Below are 23840 nucleotides of genomic sequence, written 5' to 3'. Positions count from 1 at the left end.
TTTCCTTCTCTGGTTCTGAGATAACAAGAGCACTGCCAATCCTGGCTTTTTACATGGCTGCTAGGGATAGAGCCCTGGACCTCTTGCCTATGTAGCAAACATTTTACTGATACTTAGCAACCCTCAGCCCTACCTATTTATTTTTAAAATGTGATCTCATAATATTGTTCAGACTGACCTCAAACTCCTGGGCCCAAGCAGTTCCCCCACCTCCACCCTCACCCTCAGCCCAAGCAGCTGGGGTTATAGCTATGTGCTATTGCACTTATCCGCACCTCTCCTTTAGACAGTTTTGGGGAGTTCTCGTCTTGGCTTGGCCAGTGCCCAGGTAAGGTAGAAAAGGTAGACCTTTGTCTATTTGTAGGTGGCTCTTTTGTTGTCTTACCTGTGACTGGTAGGCCCAGCTCCTTCAGTGACAGAACTGACCAAGGCCGTCTGCACCTGTGCGTCAGCCTGGATGCTGCTCACGATTTGCTTTCTTCTCCTGTAGCAGATCTTCCCCTGGAGCGCTCTGTTCTTGGTTCACTGATTAATAGTCACTTGAGGAATCACGGGAAGGCATTTAACATACATCAGATACCATCACTCAGCAGAGAAAGCCATTCACTGAGCAAGCTCACTGCTGTCTGTCCTTCCCTGCCCACACAGCTTGACACAGGGGAATGGAACTTAGATTGGGAAAGGCTCGGTTTCAATGTGTGATTCAGAGGCAGTGGTGTGCAGTGTAGAGTGGAGGTGCTAGGAGGGTGCATCATGCACTCCCCCCTCCCCTCCTCCCTCCCTCCCCCCCCCTCTCCTTTTTTGATTTTTCTAGACAGGGTTTCTTTGTGTAACAGTTCTAGCTGTCCTGGAACTCACTTTGTAGATCAAGCTGGCCTCGCACTTACAAAGATCCACCTGCTTCTGCCTTCTAAGTGCTGAGATTAAAGGCATGCGCCACCATGACCGGGCTCCTTTCTTTACACGATCCTCTTAAAAGCAGGAATCCTGGGCTGGAGAGATGGCTCAGTGTTTAGGAGAACAGTCTGCATTTCCAGATGACCTGGACTCAATTCCTAGCACCCACATAGCAGCTCACAGTTGTCTGGAGCTCCAGCTCCAAGCAATTTGACACCTTCACACAGGCAGACATACATGCAGATAAAACACAAGTGCACCGAAAATAAAAATAAATAAATCATTAAAAAAACCAGGCAGGAATCCTTGCTAGTGAAAACCATCAAATTCTGGGCTCTTATCTGCATGCATCCCAGAGTGCTGGGACTTCCATGGGGAAGTAGAGGCCTGGGGGTTATTTCTAGGGGGTAGAGAATCTAGAAAGAGCAACCCACCCTTCCTTCTTGCCTTGACAATATAAAGAACTGATTTGTGCCTTGTTGTCTTTTTCCTTTTATGGGGACAAGATCTCATGTGGTTCCCACTAGTCTGAAACTTGATATATTCCTATATATGACTTTGAATCCTTGATCCTCCTTTTTCTACCTTCCAGTTGGCACTGGACTTCAAGTCCTGCAGAGTGTAGTCTTGAGCCAGTGCTTTCTCCCCTCTTGTGGTTATTCCTAAAATGATGAGATCTCATAGTGACCTCTGGGGATGGTACATACAGCCGTCTCCAGTCACAAGGGTCAGTATGCAGGAATGATGGCTGGTACAGATAGTTCCCGTGGCCTCTTAGTGGACACTGACACTGAAATATGAAAGGTGCATATGGACAAAATGGAATGGCAGAACTCGCACAAGTGGGATTTGTGCCCTTATAAAAGAGGCTTCTTTGGTGGGTAGGTAGCTCCCTGTGATTCCAGATTGGGAAGGTAGAGAGAGGACTCCCTGGAACAAGCTGAGTAGTGAGATTCACCATAGCAACAACTCTGGGTTAGACTGAGATCCTGTTTTGAAAAAAAATTGGGTGGAGAGTGGTTGTGATGGCTCCCTACATTAACCAACACGGGCACACACACACTCTTGCATGTGTTTGCAGATATGTGGTCACACATACATGCTTGCACACATGCCACACTTACACATGAAAGAAGAGAAAAAGGCTTCAAAGAGCTTGTTTGCCACATCCCACCATCCGAGGAAATAGAAGATCCGTTCGTGAGGAATGGGCCCTCACCAAGACAGGGAACCTGTGGGAACTGTAATGTTAGACTTTTGACCTCCAGGAGTGTGAGAAATAAATTTTAGGAACTGAGGAGGTGTCTAAGGTTGACAGACTTAACAAGCATGGGGACCCAACTTCAGTCTCCTTGTAACAAGCAAGGTGTGGCAGAGCTGTCCTGGAACCTGCCTGCCTCTGCCTCCCGAGTGCTGGGATTAAAAGCGTGTGCCACTATGCGGAGATTTTGGGGTATGGTAGTAGAGGCAGGGAAGAATGTTCTAACCCCAGCAATGGCGAGATGGGACACAGAGATGGGTGACTCCCTTGAAGCTCATTCGCCAGCTAGCTAGCCTGCTTAGTTCTAGACAAGAGACTGTGTCTTAAAAGGTGGAAGAGACCTCATAGTCTTTGACCACACAGCAAATTCACACATGTGCATGCATGCACTTACACACAAGTGGACTTCCACAGGAACACACAGAAATAAATACGGAACTTGGTGTAAGCTTCCTGTGAGAAAGGACCTAACAAGCCCAACACAGCCTCCTTGAGAGCTGGCCCAAGTTCTCCCTGTAGCTCCATTCAGGTCCTTGGTTCTGCTCCCCCACAAGTACCACTTTGTGCTCAGGAAGTCACATATTGCAGAGATGATTACTAAACTGTAGACTCAAAGGGTCCCAGAGCTGGAGAGTAGAAAGTGGCCACCTCAGTCATGGCCGGTCCGGGATGGCCATTCTTTCATTGCTAACACGCTTGGTAGGTGGCTTTTGGCTTGGGCTTGAAAATGCACACCACCAGTGATGGTCAGAGGCCATTCTGACATTATTGACAATCACCTTGTCCACATATGCTAAGGGCCTGAATCCAGGGCCTTATTGCTAGGAAGTGCTCAACCACTGAGCTATCCCCCAGCCCCCTGAAACCACAAAACATTAAAAAAAAAGTTTGTGGTCCAACTCTACTTCTTTTTTTTTTCTTTTTCTTTCTTTCTTTCTTTCTTTTTTTTTTTTTTTTTGGTTTTTCAAGACAGGGTTTCTCTGCAGCTTTTTTAGAGCCTGTCCTGGAACTAGCTCTTGTAGACCAGGCTGGCCTCGAACTCACAGAGATCCGCCTGCCTCTGCCTCCCGAGTGCTGGGATTAAAGGCGTGCGCCACCACCGCCCGGCTCCCAACTCTACTTCTTAATAGTCCTTCCGGCATGGAAGGTAGTAGCTGCTTGCTTAGAGTCACTATTGCTGTGAGCAAATATCATGATGGACGCTAATTGGGAAGGAAAGGGTTTATTTGGTTTATACTTCTGCATCACTGCTCAACATCAAAGGAAATAGGGACAGGAATTCACACGGGGCTGGAGCCTGGAGTCAGGAACTGATGCAGGGGTCGTGGAGGAATTGCTATTTACTGGCTTGCTCCTCATGGCTGGCTCGGCCTGCTTTCTTATAGAACCCAAGGCCACCAGCCCAGGGAAGACAGTACCACAATAGGTGGGGCCCTCCTCCATCTATCATTAAGAAAATGTCCTACAGGTTTGCCTGCAGCCTGAACCTATGGAGGCATTTTCTCAATTGAGGTTCCTTCCTTTCAGATGACTCTGGCTTGTGTCAAGTTGACCATAAAACTAGCCAGCACAGTAGCCATGTGTCCAGAGTCACAAAAAGCCACAAAAAGCTCCAGCTTTTTCGGTGATAGGGACCTGTTTTTAGTCCTCCTCAGTTCTGGTCCAACTCTCCTGTGCTTGTTCCAGCTTTCCCATCTGGCTGATATGTGTGGGTCCCGAAGTGGACATGATATCTGAGTGGGCTCTGACCAGTCAAAAATGGCCAGTTAATCTTGCTTGTTTTGGACTCTGTTCTAGTGTTGAGTCCAAAGGTCTATTGGTGCTCCTGCAGCTTTTCCACATTGGACAATTGGATCTAGACTTAGTTCAAACCTCAGAACTAATGCAGAATGTATTCTCTGGGCTGTCAGAACAATGGACCACAAATCCAATGACTGCAAACAACTGAGTTTATTCTTTATTTGTCCTAATTTTGTTTGTCTGGGGGTCAGAAATCAGCACATCAGCAGGCTTGGTTCCATCCCATGCCCCTGCTTCTTCCTGCTTCTAGGCGTGGAAGCCGACGTCTTCCCCGGCTTTGCATGTATTGTTACCCTGGTCTCTGCCTCTGTCCCTCTGTGGCTTCTCTCCTGTGTGCACTTCTAGGACCTCAGACCCAGATCTACTTTCTCCAGTTCTCATGAAACCTTGAGAACAGACCCGCCTCTGAAAGGTCTTTTTCATGTTTGGGAATGGAAATGAGTCACTGGAAGATGGATTTTTTTTTAAAGCAGGAAATTAATTAAAAACAAGGTTGGATGGGTTTCCCTCCAGCCCTGTTTGCAGGAACTCCTGCTAATTCGTTTTTCATAATTACTGTGACCTCCAGCCATTCTCCTAACCTTCCCAGGCCTGTTTCCTCAGCCACAGAGCGGAGGTTGGAGGAGGGCAATCAGAGTAGATTCAGCTCTAAACTCTTTTGTCCTTTAAAAAATTAAATTATATTTTTAAAGTTTATTTTGGTGTGTGCTGGCTTGCCATGCCATACCTGTATATGAATGCTGGAGACCTGCCTGCATGAGCCGGTTCTTCCTCCCACTGTGGATTCCAGCAGTGTGTTTACCCACAGAGATGTCTGTGGCCTGCTAAAGTCTGGATAGTGATTTCTGGAAAACAGGGTTACCCTACTAAGAAAATGAGTCACCCCAATTTGACTTCACAAATGGGGAATTTGCTGCTCTTGACTAAGACAGGTTATCTTTTTTTAAAAAAAAAATTATTTATTATGTATACAATACAGTGTTCTGCCTCCATGTATGACTGCATGCCAGAAGAGGGCACCAAATCTCATTGTTCTCATTATAGATGGTTGTGAGCCACTGTGTGGTTACTGGGAATTGAACTCAGGACCTCTGGAAAGAGCAGTCAGTGTCCTTAACCTCTGAGCCATCTCTCCAGCCCCTAAGACAGGTTATCATTTGTGAAAATCTAAAAGGTTTTCATGCCGTTTGCCTTTGATGGGGATAGGGTGTGAGCCACCCTTACTCCCTCCTCTCCACAAATCGCTGTGCAGGTGGAGGCACTACGGACTTCGAGACTAGGTGTTTCTCAGATATGTATCTATGCATCGAGTGAGTGGGTGGATGGAATGAGATGAAGATGCTGAGCTCACAGTCACTGCTGGGGACAGGTGAGGCAGCATCTTTCAGGTCGTGTCACCTAGAAAGATTTCCCCCGAGTACACGATGAGACCGTGGCACCTTTTTCCCTGTGGCTCCCTGGAGCAGTTTCTGGATCTGGGACCAAGCTCTTAAGGGCTACATTCTGAATTATGGTCTAAATGCCATATTCAGTGTTAGGGGAAGTATGTGCTCCTCTCCAGAGATGTGTTTCTGTCCCCAGAGCCACTGCCTGCTGTCTGGGACCACTTTTGGTGTCTGTCATCAGAGCGGCATTCACTACTGCCTGTTCTTGGGTTCTTCAGGGATGATGCTGGTGGCATTTGCTGGGTGTTCCTTGGCGGGGAAGAGTCCAGTGGTCTGGGTTTAGCTGTGCTGTCGTCCAGGCAGGAAGCTGTAAGGCCAAGATCCCATCAGCCACTGGGACTTTCTTCCAAGATATGACGAATGTGTATACAGTACTTACTCATCCAATAAGAAGGAAACTTTGTAGCCGATTTTTGCCATCCTCCTTTTGTTCTTACTCTCACGTCAGATTCTTCTAAACATGTCCTGCTAAAGAAAGGTCCTCTCCAGTTGCCAGTGTTGGTGCAAGGTAGAGTCTCCACTCCAGCAGGTGCATCCAGCCCGAGGTCCAAGGCCAAGCACAGCTATGAAGTTGGCCCAACACAGAACTGTAAACGTATTTAAAACAAGATTAGATTATTTTCAAAGACTCCATTGTGAGCTTTGTTGGTGGCAGCCTGTGTTGCAAGGTCAGAGGGTGGGGCTCCCTGAGCAGTTGAGCTCCTGTGTCTGTGCCCTCCAGTTTGTTTCTTAAACACTCCTACCGTGGCCTAGCCCTTTGTTTCTACATTCTGACAGAGCTTCAGATGTAAAGGAGTGAGTGTGAGAAAACTGAGTGTCACGCAATGACAGATGGGCTCCCAGGTCAAGCCTGGAACAGAGGGTGTGGTGATGGCCACAGTGACCACAGTGAGCTGAAAGGTGGGTCTGCTTCCCAGTCTTGCAAAAGTGTTTGCTTTTTCAAGGTGGACTGGATTCTTTTTTAAAATGAATGTATGAAATTTTTGGCTTTTAAAATTCAACTGGATTTTTAGCCTCATTGGAATTCAAGTAAACCTTGTCTTGGGGACATACTAGTTCACAGTCATCAGTTTGCAATGCCTGCTATGTGGCTGGGTAGGCTGACATGTGGGATGGGCCCCAGGATTGTCTCTGTATAAGGAATGCTGACGGCCCTGGGAGCTACGTGTGAAGGCGAGTGCTATGGCCATCTTTGTTGTGGACATGGAGGAGTTCGTGCTGTGTAGAACACAAAGCAACTTGGAGAACATGTACAGTGTCCACTGTGTGTGTGTGTGTGTGTGTATGGAGTAATACATGTACCACAACAAATGTGGAGCTCAGAGGACAAAACAAAGGACTTGGTTCTCTCCACCATGTGGGCTCTAGGCAATTAAACTCAGGTTATCAGGGTTGGCAGCAAGTGCCTTTACCCAGTAAATCACCCTGTTGATCCTTAAAACTTTTAGAATTATTTCTAGCCACCGTGTGTGTGTGTGTGTGTGTGTGTCTGTCAGAGGATAATTTGTATCGGTTCTCTTCTTCCACTGTGCAGGTCCTAGGGATTGAACTCAGGTAGCCAGGCTCAGTGGTGAGAGCCTTGACCTGCTGAGCTGTCTCACTGGCCACCTAAAATTTTAAATGACTAAGTAATCCATAAACGCAACTAACAATAATGACACAGGGTCAAACAGACACAAGTATTTGCCACCAGGATTCAACACTGATACTGCATTTGGATTCATGGTTTATAATCCTTCTTGAATATGTAGTTCTTGAGTAAATTTTGAAAAGCAAATAAGAATTGGGAAGAATACCACTCTAGTTTAAGCCTTCAGGAGTCAGAGGGACTGGAGGTGACCAGGCAGGGCCACTTGGAAGAAAAGAGACCTTGAAGGTTACACAGGATGTAGCAGGGAAGATGGCAGTGGGAGACACACTCTGGTGGGAGCAACCAAGTGATTGGAGCCGGTGGACAGTTAATCTCACAGGATATGGAGTGGTGAGATACAAAAGCAAGGTGGGAGAAGGGAGATAATCGAAGAAACCTGGGCTCCAGCACAACTGATCTGGCAGCAAGGACAACCTGGCCAGGGATTTTGGAGGTAGGGCCATTGGGCAGAGTGGGGCCAGTCTTTGTGGCCCTTCTGGTTCTCACATACCTGTCACTGATCTCTTTCAGGGTGTTGCTGGTGATGGAGGGTTAAGTCTGGTACCTGATGACTATGCCCAGGGCACTTCCTGTTCCTTCACTGGCTCGTTGGCATCTGGCCCACTGGGGCCAGAGGTGGCCTTTGCTGAAGAGTGAGCAGGAAGAAGACTAAGCTCCCACTTTGAACTAATTAGAACTTGAGTTTTGGTCATGAGGCTGTAGAAAGGCTCTGGGCTGCTTTCTGCTCTGATTTCTTTGTTTGTGAAATGGACATAGTACTACATACAAGGGCGTTGTCCTTACAACAGGATTTCTAGATGAAGTCACGCTTGTGTTTACATTGGACACCTGCCCCAACCTGGGTGCACAGCTCAAATGACCACATCTACCTGTCCTGTTGGATTGAGTGCCTGTATCATGAGGCAGGTGAGGCAGTAATCATTCTCTATTCCCCAAAGTACACAGTGCTAACTAAGCACACAGTAGGACCAAATAAGTCTTAACTATGTGGGGTTTGTGCTTGTAAGCCTAATTTGGGTTTTTTGTTTGGTTTATTTTGGTTTTTCAAGGCAAGGTCTCTCTGTGTAGTCGTGGCTGTCCTGGAACTCACTATTTTGACAAGGCTGATCTCTGCCTCCTGAATGCTGGGATTAAAGGTGTCTGCCATCATCACCCAACTAATTCAGTCTTTATAATAATTGATTTGTGATTATTACAATCTCTTTGTAGTTAAAACTGTTTTGTTAGGGAAGGCAGTGACAATTGGGGGAATGGCTCCTGCTCTCTCTCTGTCTCTCTCTCTCTGTCTCTCTCTCTGTCTCTGTCTCTCTGTCTCTCTTTCTGTCTCTGTCTCTCTTTGTCTCTCTCTCTCTGTCTCTCTCCCTCCCTCCCTTCCTTCCTTTCTTACATTTTCTTTATTTTTGAGAATTTCATCCATGTATACAATGAAATATGATCATATCTACTTCCTAGTTCTGTTTTCCAACTCCCTTCTATTCCCTTCATTGTATACCCTCCCAATTTATTGTCTTTGTTGTTGTTGTTTGTTTGGATAGCCCACTTGGTCCAGTTAGTGCGGCCTGTAGGTGGATGGGTCTGGGGCCATCCCCAGAGCACTCTCGAAAAAGAATGTTCTTCCTCCACCAGTAGCCAGTAGTAGCTCCTTGTATAAACTGATGACATGACCACTCTATGGTATGGTTAAGGGGAAGGTTTATATTGTAGATATGAGAGAGAGAAAACAGAGGCATCTAGAAGAGATAGAAGTAGAGTGTACATGGCCCAAGGCCATCTGTGAGAAAGGGGAAAACAGCAAGAGAAAGAGAATAGAGAGAACAGAGAAGCATGTGTCTACACTCAGGCATAGCCAGAATAGCAGGGTTATAAGGAGGTGTGAGGGAAGCCAGTTAACTGGAAGAGGTGAGGAGCCAAGTTCTTGTAGCAAGGGAGCCTGGAGGCCAGCATGCGCTTTGGTATGCTAATAGGCACCATAGGTAGCCATTTGCCCCTTCTGTCTATTGGAAGGGAAATGACTCTTGTTGGGTAGAGGGGAACCGGCTTCACAAGTTCCTGAGAGTGCTGGCTCTTATCTAACCTCCAGAAATGCTTCTGTAGCCCAGGCAGAACCTGGCTCTGGATGTCTGGAGTTTTCTTTGGACCTGACTCGCCTTCATCTGGTCACTTACTCTCATTTTGCTGTGGCAGACTCACATTGTCTTATAATCTTTTTATTTATTTATTTGTTTGTTTGTTTATTCATTCATTCATTTATTTATATTTTATGTGCCTTGGTGTTTTGCCTGCATGTATATCTGTTTAAGGGTGTTAAATTCTCTGGAACTGGAGTTACAGACAGATGTGAGCTACCATGTGGGTGCTAGGAATTGAACCCCGGTCCTTTGGAAGAGCAACCAGTGCTGAGCCATCTCTCCAGCCCTTGTCTTATAATCTTGAAGTCTTTTAAGGCTTTTTTTAAAAGACAATAACTCAGGTTTTACCACCAAAGTGCTGAAAGCAGTAGCAAAGTTTAGAAAACCTGCCCAACTGCCATCCTAAATAGACTGAGAACAAAATCTCTTTTATTGTGTTCTCAGTATATGTTTCCTGAGCTCCTACCATGTGCCAGCACTGTGGCAACAACTCCAGAATGCAGCTGTGTAACAGTGTGCAATTCCCTGTCCCCTTCGACCTCGTAGGGCTATGTCACCCACCTTGTGATCTGTAGACCTGTGTAGGTTACAGTGAAAGAGCCACTGCTGTTCTGTGACCTCAGTATCTTAGTTTCCCTTTCTGTCTCCTGCTTTTGGGAGTGAAAGCTTCCTGGTTAGTATTTGTCCTCAAAGAGCCTTAGCCATTCCCAGGCAGTTCTGAAAGAATCCTCGAGTTTTACCAGGCAGGTAGATGGGTATGGTCATGCTTCTCCACCAAGACGAGGCTTGGTCTTAGGGCTGATTTTAACCCAGCGCAGGATGGGAGAAAATAACTGGATGGTTCTTTCTGACATGAGGGCTGGATGTTAGGCTCTGTCCAGATGCTAGAGGGAGCCAACCTCCCAGGCTCCAAGAACAACTCACTGCGTCCCAAAGCGCTTGCCTGGATGTGTACAGCTAGTCATCCACATTCCCTTTGGCTACAGGAGGTGGTGACTCACCTGGAGGTGTGTGCCTGCCTGGTGCCTGCTTGTGCTTGGGGTGTGGAGAGGAGGGAGAATGAATGAGCAGGAACAGGAACAGGGCGACTTGCTGGATTGTAACACCTGGGAGCAGTTGTGGAGAACTGCCTCTCGCCTGCCCTGAGCTGAGTACAGATTTCATCAGACTACCACCAGGAAAGACACGGTCCTGACCATGGGACTCAGAGCGAGTGTGGGCCTGTCTGCAGGAAGTGAGCGAGCGGGTGAGTCCTGGATGGGCCTGTAAGGATTCAGTGTGTAGCTGATTTTGGTTCCCGAAGTTTCAGATGGCCAGCAGTGCCATCACTCAGCAAGAGCGCCATTTCATTAGGAAAAGGGAGGACAAAAGTGTCCTACGGATGGAAAGGTGTCCTCTTGGCACGAGGGGGGAAGGTTCTTTGTGTTTTAAGTTACCTGAGGTGTCATCCAACTTCCAGTTCGACTGGGGTTGGCTGGATGGTAGGAGTTTGAGAAGATTCTGTCACCTAAAACGTCCTCACTGCCTGGGAGGTTCTGGTAACACCTGGTCCCATCTTCTCAAGTGGCTGCCGAGGCACCGGATTCGGGAGGCACTGAATGGAAGTATGAATGGGCTATCTGAGGTTGAGAATGCCTCCCTGTGTTTTCAGTCCTCCTGTAGGCTCTGTGTCCCTGGCTGAGCTCAGTTTGTAAGGGAGGTGGATTTTCTTTGTCTGTTCTTTCAGCACCATGGGGACAGACCCTCTGAGGTACAAGGGTGTGGTTGAGGGGCTGTGCCTGCTGATCTGAAACCACTGCCTGGCAGGCGAGTTCTTTAAATAGATGTTAACAGTGATCTGGGGTTTTGTGTACCTTAACCCAAGAGGAGGAAAGTCTGTGCTTGAGTCTCTGTCTTTGCAGGCTTGTCCTGCTGGAGTTGGATTGCAGAGCACTTCTAGAGCCGGCCAAGGAAAAGCCTAGCAGGTCCCAAATGCGGAAGTGTTTCTGGGGCCCTGGCCTTACAGCCTCCTTATAACTGTGCTGAGTTGGATTATCTTCTCCCTTTACAGAGAAGCCCAGCACTCACCCACTCATTCGATGTTATGCACTGGACAGAGCTAAGGCTTCAACTCCAGGCTGTGTCCAATCTGATCTGCCTGGGTGGCCTCTGCGATGGGGAACCCAGGATGAGGAAACCAGAGCCCTGAGAGGTTGAGGAGTCACTGCTAACAAGGCTGATATTCTATTACCTTGTTTCTCTGAAAACTTCCTTCACAAAGCGGGCAAGGCTGTCGGCGTTTGACTTCCTCATTCTAGTAGGAGTTTGCCTTTCATCTTTTCATTCATGATCACAGGAAGCCAAATTAAAGCTCCCTATTTGGCAGGTGGAATTCTAGTTATGCAACCCCTTGAGGGATCTGAGATGCAGGCGGGCTTCTTCCTTCGGCTTGGGAGAGGTGTTTTACAAATGGAGTGGCCACTGAGTGGATCTGTAAAAACCCATATATAACCTGTGTGTGACAGAGCTTTCTAGATTGTGCTGGAAATCATCAGTCTGCTCTATCCAGGGGACCAGAAGGACAGAGAATACCTCTTGCCAAGATGGACAGTCATGCTGTGACCCTCTCAGATGCCACTCTTTCTTGTACCTTTAGGCACAGAAAAGGCAGTACCTGAGCACCCCTCAGGTGGTGGCCCCAGGGTTTGGCTGGACTCAAGTTGCTGCCTAGTTTGGGGTGGGTGAAGTAAGCCAGATGTGGGTAGTGTGGGTGCTGGTAGCCTGGCGCTGCTGTATTTTTGGCTCCAGGGTTAATGGGTGCTTCTAGCACTGGCATAGGTTCCTTCGTCTGGGCCTGGGAGCCCCACCCAGGTCATCTGTCTGGCTTTGTGATGGGTTGATAGGCTCTGCACAACTTCCTGCTAAAGGTGGGTGCTGTTCTCTCCCAAGGTAACAGTTCAAGTGTCTCCCATTTGAGCATCCTTGTTCCCATGCTCTAGGAAAAACACGAGAAATACAGGAGCCAGCCTCCAAGGAGCCGAGGACTGGCATATAGAGAAAACTGGAGGAAAAGTATTAGTTGGGGGAACAAAGAACAACGAAGGAGCCTTCATATCTTCTCCTGAACTGTTAGCTTAGCCTCACACTCTGTCTAGTTGATAGCGAGACATAGGAGGGCGTGTTTATACTCCTACCCCACCCCGTGTCTCCTTAATCACTCAGCAGTTTCCTCTCAGGCACTTGATCCTCACTTTCTGCATTGAGGGTATTAACCTTCCCTTGTGGGCCTGCAGAGGCTTCTGGCGTGCTAATGTCTCTTGCGCTGCCAGTAGAAGGCAGCTGCATCTTGATGGCCAATGACTGTTAGGTTCTCGTCTCCGTTGCCTGAGTTCTGGTTTCTGCAGGTGTAGGCAGTTCACTAGAGGGCTCACTTGAAGGTCCGAATCCCATTAGTTTTTTCCTATTCATTGAGTCAAGAGATGCTTCTGAGCACCTCCTGGGTGCCAGACACCTCTACAAACGGATGTAGTAGTAAAGAGACAGGTCAGATTTGCGTGCTTGTCAAAGGGACCCACAGTGATCGCACGTGCGCATAAGTGCTAAACATCACAGCTGTTAATAACTAAAATAGGCCGATGTGGTATGAAGTGACAGTGGGAAGGGCTGAGGTGGTGACAGCCCTGCCCAGATCTAAAAGACAAGGAGTCAGCTGCATGGATACAGGCAAGGAACGTGGAGACTGTGTGGACAGAGGGTGCCAAGTGGGAAAGGCCTGGTGTTCAGGAAATGAGATAGGCAGGGACAGAAAGTATATGAAGAGGCTGTCGCTAGCTAGGAGTCATGTCATCTTGAGGTTTTGTTTGTTCTGAGACAGATTCTCGTGTAGCCCAGGGTAGCCTGGAACTCACTTTGCAGTTGAGGATGACCTTGAGCTTCTAGGCCTCCTGCTCCTCCTAGCGTGTGCTGCAATGCCTGCTTCTGTGGCACTAGAAATGGAACCAGCGCTTTGTGTGTGCTGGGCAAGCACTGTGCCAACTGACCTAAAGCCATTGCTAACCCCTCTTCTAGGGTTTTCTAAGCCAAGGCAAGGAGCTAATTTTCACTCTGGCTGGTGTGGTGCTTCCAGTGTTTCATGGAGGAGCCCGTCATGATCTCCAGTAAAGTCACAGAAGCTGGGAAAGGATGTGCTTAGCTGTTGCAGAGGCTAATCGGGAGACAAAAACTAAGCCTGGTAGTTGCAAGGCTATAATCCCAGCTATTTGGGAAGCTGAGGAAGGAGAATCGCAACTGCAAGGTCTGCCCGGGCCACAAAGTGAGTTTGATTTAGTGAGAGACTGTCTGCAACTAAAAAGTGAAATGAAGGCTGGAGACAGACTTTTGTCATGAGGGCACTTGCCTCACGTTCCCGAGGCCCTAGTTTGGTCCCTAGTGCTGGCGTGGTGGGTGAGGTGTGGCCAGAGGCAAGCAGTGGAGGTGGTGGGAAGCAAGGGTGAATACAGAGCATCTTAGAGAACAAGCCGGTAAAGCTCACAGGCACATCCCAAGCCAAAGTTAGGCTATAGAAGGAACAGAGAATGACTCCAATTGAGGACGTTGTTACTGGAAAAGTTTGGTTTGGGGCGAAGACGGCTTAATGTTCTTTAGTGAAAACTTAGATGTCTGTTTGTTGTTGCCATAGTCAAGGCTCAGTTGGGTTAAACAAACATCGAATGCCTTCTGTATGCTTAAGTGTGTGTGCCCCTTTATTTTATGCCCTTAAATTTTATTTTAAATTTCCTAGGAACATTTTAAAATCACGTTTGTAATGATGGAGCCAAGGCTTAGAGAGGTGAAGAGGCTTGCTTTAGTTTGAATCCAGCCCAGCTCCAAAGCTCTGGGTTGACTATTGCTCAGGGCACAGGTTGAAAGAGATACCTTAGTACTGCGTGGATAGCTTTCTCTTGGGGACAGGATAGGACTATAGGCTGGCTGGCTCATCCAGGCCTATTCTCAGGCCACAGGAAGAAGGGCTGGTGGGGGAGTGGCTGTGTGGAGAGAACTGTTGTCAATGTTGACGGCTTCAAGACTGCAAACTTGAAAGACCACTCTCATATGATCGTCAGCCTCCTTAGAAGTGCCACATTACCGTGACACTTCCTGTTAAGTGAACAAATTAGTAAAAGTGCCAAGTAAAACAAACCAAAAGGAGCTTAGGAAATGTTTGCAATTCGAAGATACTGTCTTTTTGATACAGTGTCATCTAGCCCAGGCTAACTTATCAAGATAGGTGAGGGAGGATGACTTTGAACTGCTGACATCGTCTCCACCTCCTCAGTGCTAGGATGGATGCTGGTGTGAGCCACCTTAGCCCGTTTATGGTACTGGGGGTTAAACCCACAGCCTTGTGCACTCTGCCAACTGAGCTGAATCCCTAGCCCTGAAGATAGTTTCTGCTTCCGATTCCACCCTCTCTACTGAGGAGCCCAGATGAGAGTTGACATAGTTAAGGCAATTTCTTCTCATTTGTGGAGTTTCCCCTTTCATTTTTGAGCATTTTCTGGGGTACTGTTAGGTGACCCACAATCCACAGTTCTGTTGAGACACTGAGGCCAAAGATAAAATGTGCCGTAAGAAGCCTGGAGGCGATGCTGAAGGTGGCCTTAGCCTGCGGGTGACTGTTCTCCAGTGTCTGGGAGGCTGGGGACAGGGGACTGACAGGCTTTGCTCCGTATGTTGATGAGGCTCTCTGCTGACTTTGGCTGGATACTTTCCTTACATTTTAAGCTGTTTCTTCTTTTTATAGCTAGGACCAGATAAGAGCTAATGCCGACAGCACATCTGTCACACTCCGCATACCAATGCCACAGCCATCAGAGAGCCACACTCAACAGTGTGCTCTGGCCTCCTGTCAAGCGTCGTTCACAGCTTTCCAGAGCTCCCTGCATTAAAACAAAAAAAAAATCAATAAAAAAAATCAATTTGCTAGATAAGTAATTGGAACTTTTATGTTTAACTAATCGAAGTTTTTTTGGTTCGGTTTAGGTTTTAGTTTTCTAAGTCAGGGTTTCTCTGTGTAGTCCTGGCTGCCTTAGAACTTGCTCTACAGACCAGGCTGGCCTCCAATTTAGGGATCCTCCTGCCTCTGCCTCCTGAGTGCTGGGATTAAAGGTGTGCACCACCACACCAGTCTATGCTCATTCTATATGAATGAAGAATTCCCCTTCCCAAAACTTGGCAGGAAACTGTCAGGCCCTCACATTCTGACCAGCCCTGTGTGTTGTGGTGCAGGTGAGCTCTGCTGAGCTCAGTTCTCTGTTCTCCTCTGAATTCTGCTATCAAGGCTCTTGTGTTTGCTGCCAGCCCTCTGTGGGCTTTCCTTCCCAGCCCAGGGCTTTTGTGAAGGTGTGTTTATTTACCTGGGCACTTACTCTCCCCTCTGCTGCCTTCCCTCCATGCTTCCTGGGACTCTCCAGGTCTCCCTGGCTGCCAGGCCTTTCCGAGAAGTTGCTTCTAGGGGGAAGAGTAGGATTTGAAAAAAGAAGACTAGATAGTGTTTAAATCGTTTGGCAGATTGCTTTCTCAGTAGCCTGAAGAGAAACAGAAACTCCTGCATGAGGAGAGTTTCTATTCCCTTGAATCCAGCCGCCTGGCTCCCAGCCGGGCCATGTCTGCCATGCTGAGGAGCAGAGGCGGGAAGTCAGGTTTCAGGACAGGTATTTCAGGGATGTGTCGATACAGGTCTGCAAATGCTTCTTGAGTCAGGGTAATGGGACATGCGACTGTGGGTTTTAGGATCAGGAAAAAGAATGGCATTTTAGGGTCAAAAAGGGACAAGGAGTGAAGCATGCATGACTAGACTTGGAGTCTCAAGCTTATGTACCAGGCAGCCTTCGTTGGGCACTGGTGGGCCTGGAGCTCTGTAGAGAGCACAGTAGTTGACTGTATCAGTAGACAGGTTGTCTACCTCTTGTGGGGCTCGCCTTTCTCCCTAATGGCCTACTAACAACAGGTAACTAGCCTACTGGTATTATGTTGAATGGTGTAGCCTGGAGACCTTACTCTTTTTTTGTTCAGAGAATGCTGAGCTGGAAGCTCTGCCAAGAGCAAGCTGGGTACATTCAATCAAAAGTGATGAAGTGTCAGGACCCCAGAATTCAGGATTCATTCAACCACGTAGGTCCGTCTCCTCTTCCAATAGTTATGTTGGTTATGTCCTCTCTCTCTCTCTCTCTCTCTCTCTCTCTCTCTCTCTCTCTCTCTAATTCTGATAATAGTTCATAATCTGGAACCTTATTTCTTTTATTTCTATCATGGAAATAACATGATCTGTGCGTCTAACCTCCTTGGTTACATGAGAGTGTTGGACAACGAGAATGATTAGAAACTGGGAGGGCTGAGGCCGAGGCTGATGGTGTTGGCATCGAGGGCAGCAGGCATATTGGGGAAGGGAATGTGGGAATTGCTCTAGGTGTGACCAGGCAACAGCTATTTTTTATCAGTTTAACTCATCATCCTTCCAATGTTAGAGTGTTTGTACTTCTGAATTAAGTATCAACACCTTGTAGTTCAGGATTCATGAGCCTGGGACTCTGGATTTATTGATATGACATGAGTTGGGGATGGGGGACAAACTGACTGCTCTCAGGGTTGATATTGTGTGTAGAAAAGGTGGCCACTGGCTGCTGGATCTCTTCCAGGCACATAGAAGATTTGCTCTGTGCTCCTGTCTACCAGAGGGTCCATAACCTGACCTGATGATAGGACCAGAGGCTCCTTGGGGTATACTGCTTGCCGTACAAGTATCATTCAGAACTTTGGCCGTGGGCACAAGGGGGATGAAGGGGTAGGTGAAGGTGGCACTGTGTTTCTGATGCCTTGCCCACAGGGCTTTCTGACCATAGTCAAGAAGACACCAGTCTCTGCTTCCTAAGGGAAGGGGACAGCACATCATGCAGAAGGCCTGGGATTTACAAACAGAACCTAGATTCAGGCCCTGTCTTAACACCTCCCTGAGGTTGTCCTGTGCACATCCCTCATTCTTAGCCCAGTTTTCTCTCGAACAAAGTGTGGAGCTGGTGTGCTGATGACTGGATGTGTGAGCAAATGTTTGTGGATTCTGAAGTGCTTCCAAGGCTCTAGAGGTCAGTGGTGGTGCTGCTTGATTACTCTCTCCCGATCAGAGAGCTCTGATGTTTTCCCACCAGGTTGAAAATAGGACCGACCCAGAGTTTCTAGTCTCAAGCTCCTGGGGTTGACTGTGAAAAGCTGGGGAATAAGGCCCAGCCCTTGAATGTGATGCAAGGCTGTCTGAAACAGGTGTCGCAGGGGCTGTTCCCCTATCCCAACTGGAAAGTGCTTTTTTGGGAGGCCCAGGCTGCTGCCTGCCAGATGAGGTCATAGGATTCTGTGGGCTGGCCCAAGAATAGGACTGGGAATTGAGAGGCCATCTGTGCTGGGATGAGTGAAGGTTTGGTAGGGGCGGTTCTCTGTGGCTGGGTCTGTTAACAAGCAGCCTGGTCTGATGACTTGTTAGGACTTGGGCCACTCTAGCTCCCCATGCTAAGGTTACATCAGGCACCAGGACAGACTAAGGAAAGTCTCCGGCTTTTAGAGATTGTCTTCCTTACCTGTTTTCCTAAACTGTGTTGTGCAGATTTCGATCTGCTAATCTCCAGAGAGGCTCAATGCTCAGTTAAGGGGTGAAACTAACAGCTTAACATCTCTAAACTGAGATGATCTATTGGCTGGAAGAGCAAAAGTCTCTTCACTGCCTGTGTTAAGAGCTTTTGAAAAGGGCCCATACCCTCTGATTTAGCTTGGAGGTTTCGACTCAAGGAAATATTTTGAATTGGTGCAAGGGGGAATCTATACTCAAAGTTGCTGATTATGATGGGAGGGACCCCCTAAAATATTCAGCATTAGCAGAGTATATGGGTGTAAACAGAAGCACTATGGGGTCAGGGAGTAGGGATGCTTTTGTTCCCCTGTTCCCTGTATCTACAGCAATGTCTCACACATAGGCAATGTAGTTGAAGGTATGAAAAATATTATGTTCCTATATCAGACTGTTACTCAGTAATTCAAATGAAGGCACCCAAATGAAAGTGTTTCTCCTGCATGAGTTACATATAGTAAAAAAAAAAAAAAAGAAGAAACCTTTACTTTGTATGTTGACTTGAAGATTTTTTTTAAAAAAAGAAAGTTAGCATCAAATATAAAAACTGAAAAAAAACAGCATTTTTTAAAAGATTTTTAATTTTATGTATATAAGTGCTCTATCTGCATGTGTACCTTTATGCCAAAAGAGATCATCAGATCCTACTATAGACGGTTGTGAGCACCATGTGGTTGCTGGGAATTGAACTCAGGTCCTCTGGAAGAGCAGTCATTGTTCTTAACCGCTGAGCTATCTCTCCAGCCACAACATACTTTTATATGTAGAGGAGACTCTGCCAGCTTGGGCTCAGTAGGTAAGGGACCTGAGTTCAGTGAGAGAACGAACTCCTGAAAGTTGCCCTCTGACTTCTGCTTGTGTGCCCTGACACATGTGCTCCCACCTACAAACAAACAAATGTAGTAACAATTTTTTTTAAGTAGAAGGCAAAAAATAAATCCCAAACTGCCTTGGAGCGTTCCACAGATATAATGATGCCACAGGTGCTTTTCGTTAGTTTGTTTCCAGATTTTATAAAAATCTGAAAGCAGCTATGATTTTGTGCTTGGGAAATTCTTTTTCAGTCTATCACATTCCCTTTTGAGAAAGGAGATTCATTTATTTGCTTATTTGCAAAACAAACCAGCAGCCTACAGAGCCGACTCTGCATCTTTTGAAACTCCAGGCAGTCTTTGTCAGCACACAGAACACCTACACTCGGGCGAGTCTGTCATCTTGGCATGGAAGCAGCCTCTCCTGACTTCCGAAGGGTGGTAGAAGGCTTGGGTGTTGGAACCGAGCAGGTCATGTTGCAGAGACATGCCCATACGTTTATTTTCCCTTCAGTGAACTGAAGACATTTGGTAGCAGTGAGGAGAATTTTAAGAAGATAGGATTTGCTGGCTGGATGGTTAATTCTTAGGATTCTTCCCTGACATAGAGTTTGGGGATGTTGAAGTGCCGCCCATTTTCCTTCATTCTTGTATCAGCTTGCTGACTTATAGAGGGTTTCTCCCTAGTGTTTCAGTGTTTTGGAACTGTGTGAAATATGTCTTTAAGATATTGTATAATCCTGGGCATGGTGACACATACCTGTAATTCCACTATGTGCAAAACAGATAGGAGGATTTCCCAAAGTTTGAGGCCAGCCTGGTCTACACAAAAATTCCAGGGCAAAGATATGTAGCTAGACCTGAAAAGTTTTTGCGGCCCGATAAACCTCTCTGCCGACCCAATAACCCAAATCGGACCAAATCAACCGAATTAGAAAAAGCTCAGGTCTAATGGATACCAACGCTCCCAGGTGGCCTTCCAGCCCTGGGATGGTTCTTCCATCCAAACAGACCCTGTTTCAAAAAACGAAACCAGTTGGACACTTAGGAATCAAAGACAGGGGACCTGTTTGTGTTTGAGGGCAGCCTGGGCTAATGTATACTGAGTTCCAGGCCAGCTGTGTTCCTCCTTCCCCGAGGAAAGTTTGATGACCTGGGTCTCTAGCATATCATCTCTCAGTGTCCTAGTCCCCTTAATCACGTGACTTCTTACCTTTCTGTCTCTCTAGCCACAACCAGCAGACCACAACCTTCAGGCATCCTATGACTGGACAGTTTTCTCCAGAAAACAGTGAATTCATTCTTCAGGAGGAGTAAGTATTTCTTTATGTTCTTACTCAGGCAGAGTAAGTTGAGAGCTTGGAGACATGAACTCAAAACACAACCTGCTAGGCGGTTTCTGCTACTTTGGTTTGCGTGTTTGTCCTGTGGTGGGGTGGAGGGTCTTGGACTGGATGGAGAGGAGTTTAGTTTTTCAGTCTCCACATGTCTGGTGAGAGGATGGGGTGTGGAGAGATGCTACAGGATGTGGGGGTGCTATTAGAGCCTCTTAAAATCCCCTTTCTTCTGAGACATCCAGCTTGTACACAAGCTGTGCCCTGACTGGACTCTTCACCTGGTGGGAAGGTTGCAAGAGGTGAGATTGGGTGCCAAGGCTACCTGCAGGAATTCCCGGTTCTTGTCCCTAAACAAGGATTTGAACAGAAATAGCAGATAGTAACGGAAAAGTTTACTAAGGGAGACCAGCTTCTCCAAGTGTGGAAACAGAGCTGGAAAAAGATCGAAGACTCAATGGCAGAAATTGTACAGAGGGTTGTATGTTTCAGTATGGTGGGCTTTGGGCCAAGGCATAGCTCACGTTTTTCTTTACATGCTCTTTTACATGTCAACCTCAGTGAAGAGGGTTCCAGCCTTTCTTTATATGATTATTTTGATATCCTACTCTCCTGCTACAGTTGTACATAAACGAAACCGCTAAAGCCATCAAGTAGAAATCCAAAGGTGGGCTCTAGAGGAGAGGCAGTGCTCTTCAGGGAGAAAACCCTCGTCGTTAGCTGTGCTCACTGTGCTACCTAAGTGGAGACTCCAATCGTAGCTGACCTGTAGTACCCTTAGGCGAGCTTCAGAGACACTGAGCTTCCTCTGCTGCCTCTTCTTCAGGAAGCCCTCCCCAGCATTGGTATAGGGCCTCATTGCTCATGATCGGATTATCTGTGCCACTCTTCCGAAGCCGCTTCCTGATGCTCACTGAATTTCTTCAATTGCCAGCAGGTGTCTGGCCCTTTGTGGTTGTCCTAGTTTTATTTCCGTTGCTATGATAAAATACCCTGACAAAAAAGCAACTTAGTGGGGAAGGGGTTTATTTCAGCTTACAATTCTGTCATTATGGGTGAAATTACTGGGCGTGAGAACGAATCCCGAGACACACAATGGAACCTACTTTAAGAGTTTATTAAGACCTTTAATCCCAGTACTCGGGAGGCAGAGGCAGGCCTGGCCTACAAGAGCTAGACAGGCTCCAAAACTAGAGAGAAACCCTGCCTCAGGGGGTGGGGGGAATTTATTAAGAGGAGGAGAGAAGAAGGTGCTCAGGCCTGTCGGAAATTTGGTGCGGGAAGAGAGCATAGAACGAGTGTGTCCAGCTTTTAAAGACTGTCTAGTGCATGCATGCACACACCCATGCACACACGCACGCACGCACGCACGCACACACGCAGGGGTTTATATAGCATCCTTATGCATAGATCACGTAGGACTTGAGGACCCTGGGTGGCTATCTAATTTGCCTGAAGGCTTCATGGCGCATCCACAGCCGTGGAACCCGAAGTGTCAGCTCTTACCGTGGGTGATAGAAACGATAGCATGGGGGTTGGAGAGATGGCTCAGTGGTTAAGAGCATTGCCTGCTCTTCCAAAGGTCCTGAGTTCAATTCCCAGCAACCACATGGTGGCTCACAACCATCTGTAATGAGGTTTGGTGCCCTCTTCTGGCCTGCAGACATACACACAGACAGAATATTGCATACATAGTAAATAAATAAATAAATAAATAAATAATATTTTAGAAAAGAAATGATACCATGGGGAAGTCAAATCAGACAGCTATTCACAGCACATGCAGTCAAGAGCAGAGATAAATTAATGCGTGTATGATCGCTTGCTTGCTTGTGCTCAGCTTGATTTCTCTACCTTTAAAATGCTTCAGGACCTCCTGCCTAGAGGATGGTGCTGCTCACAGTGGGCTGGGTCTTCCTAGATCAGTTAACTTAATTAAGACAGTCCCTAATAGACATGCCCATAGGCTAACCCAATATAAACCAACTCCTCATCTAGACACTTCCTTGCAGGTGGTTCTCAATTGTGTCAAGTTGACAATTAGAGCTGTTCATCACAGTAGCTATCAGGGTCTACCCTCACCCAAGGCCCAGGAATGTGATTCCATGTCTGAGCCTTGAGAAGAAGAAAGGCACATACTTTCTTCTTCTCCGTGCGGGTGCCTCTACAGCTTTGGGGAAGAGAGAAGCATTCCTGAGCAGTGACGGCAGCTGACTGACAGTGAGCTGTGTACACCAATCCCCAGACTCCGCAGAGCATTTCATGTGGAGGTGGGGCCAGGCTTGGAGAGAGAGAGCACACTTGCTTTGGAAGTTCAGAAGCCCCCTGTTGTGCCGGACAACCAACTGCAAGGCATGTGGGCTCCCTTGGGGGTCCTCACCAAGGGGACCTTTACTTAGCATGCCTTTCCCTTTGCTCAGTCAATTTCAACTGTCCTCCCATTCCATTTGCGTATTTGGAGAGAAAACACGGTTGGAATGGCTGGTGATGTGAGCGGTGTCTGAAGACAGCTCTAAGAGAGGCCTGAGCCTGCTGAAGGTAGGCGGTCTCTTACTGAACTTTGGCCCCTTTGCAGAAGAGACTTTATTTTACGATTTTCAGGGCAAAACTCTCCTGAAGCTACTGCAGATTGTGGGTTTAGGTGGAAATCTCCCGCTGCTAGGCGATCTGTCTGCTGTTCTTCCTGCAGCTACATGTTGGTAAAAGCTGGCAGCCAGAGGTAAGGGCGAGTGAGCATGTGAGAAGGCTCTCCAGCTCCAGGAGGAGGCCAGCCCATGCTCACCCTCGTGGTTCTGGGCTGTGGGAGTCTCATCTGTGGCCATCAGTGACTGGTAGAACCAGCACCTTGTCTCCAGACACTGATAGTCTTGGGCTAGCTTTGCCTGTTGCATTTGGTTGCCATGGCAGCAGAAAAGATGAGGAGAAATGCAAACACCTGGCAAGCAGATGCAGGAACTTGACTGGTTTTCCTCTCCGGATTTTCAGGCAGCATTTGTGACAGTCACAGGTAAGGGGAGACATGGGAATGGGGCCCTTAGTTCACTCAGGGACAAGTGGCAGTTTTTGGTGTGGATGTTTCGAAGGGCATTGTCAGTTGGGAATGCAGTCCTTGCCACATGACACCCACATCTTTGGCTCTTTTCTGCTGGCCAAATATGCAGCCATTGTGGCTTTGCTATGTGGAAGGGAAGCTGTTGCTTTAAAACAGAAGTCTTGTTTCTTCCTGTGGCTTCTCTAGTCCTTTGCTTTTCCTTCCCCACAACCTGGGAAGTGCTCTGGTTACCATTTAACAATTGCTGTAGTCTGATGAGAAGGGCAGCTGCTTGGTAGATCAGGCAGGAGGAGCAGGCAGGCTGGAAGGGGACAGATTAGAACGGGAGAGTCTCCGAGGTTCGAGTCTCCCTCTCATCCTGCACTCATGGAGTCTGAAGCAGAAAGAGACTAGCCCAAGGCAGTCCAGCTTGGGGACTCTGATGCCAAATTCAGGACAATGCTCTGATTGAGGGGTGGGGGCACAACTGTCTGGGCTGTCTTCATGCCAGGTGAGGAGGTGCTGTTTGGGCTCTTTCCCAGCCTGTGTTTAAGGAATTGAGGGGACGGGGAAAGTGCATAGTGAACTGTGCTGGGGTGAAGTTGCAGCTACTCAACCTCACCCGTGAAATCCAGTGTCAGACAGCCTCCCCCGGGTTGCTGGAAGTTGACAGTAAGCGTTGGCAGCCTGTCTGTGTCTCTTTATCTGGGAAGAGGGTTATGAAGGTGTGTCAGCCTGCTTGGGACAACAACTAATTTTCTCTTCTCCCTCCCTCCCTCTCTCTCTCCCTTCCTTCTGTCATTTTCACTGTAGATTGTGCTCCTTAAATGAGTGCTTGTGTTTGCAAG

The 23840-nt window shown here is 47.5% G+C and overlaps 1 protein-coding gene across 1 annotated transcript in view; it reads left to right on the top strand.

Moving 5' to 3' along the window:
- Plekha7 (pleckstrin homology domain containing A7) overlaps nt 1-23840 on the top strand; it is a 187868-nt gene that overhangs the window by 100084 nt on the left and 63944 nt on the right. The window contains 1 exon segment of the mRNA XM_038328220.2: nt 19857-19940. Within this exon segment, the coding sequence (XP_038184148.1) occupies nt 19857-19940 (84 nt within the window).

The sequence above is a fragment of the Arvicola amphibius genome, chromosome 1, assembly GCF_903992535.2.
Source record: "Arvicola amphibius chromosome 1, mArvAmp1.2, whole genome shotgun sequence".
NCBI classification, from domain to species: domain Eukaryota; kingdom Metazoa; phylum Chordata; class Mammalia; order Rodentia; family Cricetidae; genus Arvicola; species Arvicola amphibius.
The sequence above is the reverse complement of the archived record's forward strand: the minus strand, read 5'-3'. Positions and strand labels throughout refer to the sequence as shown.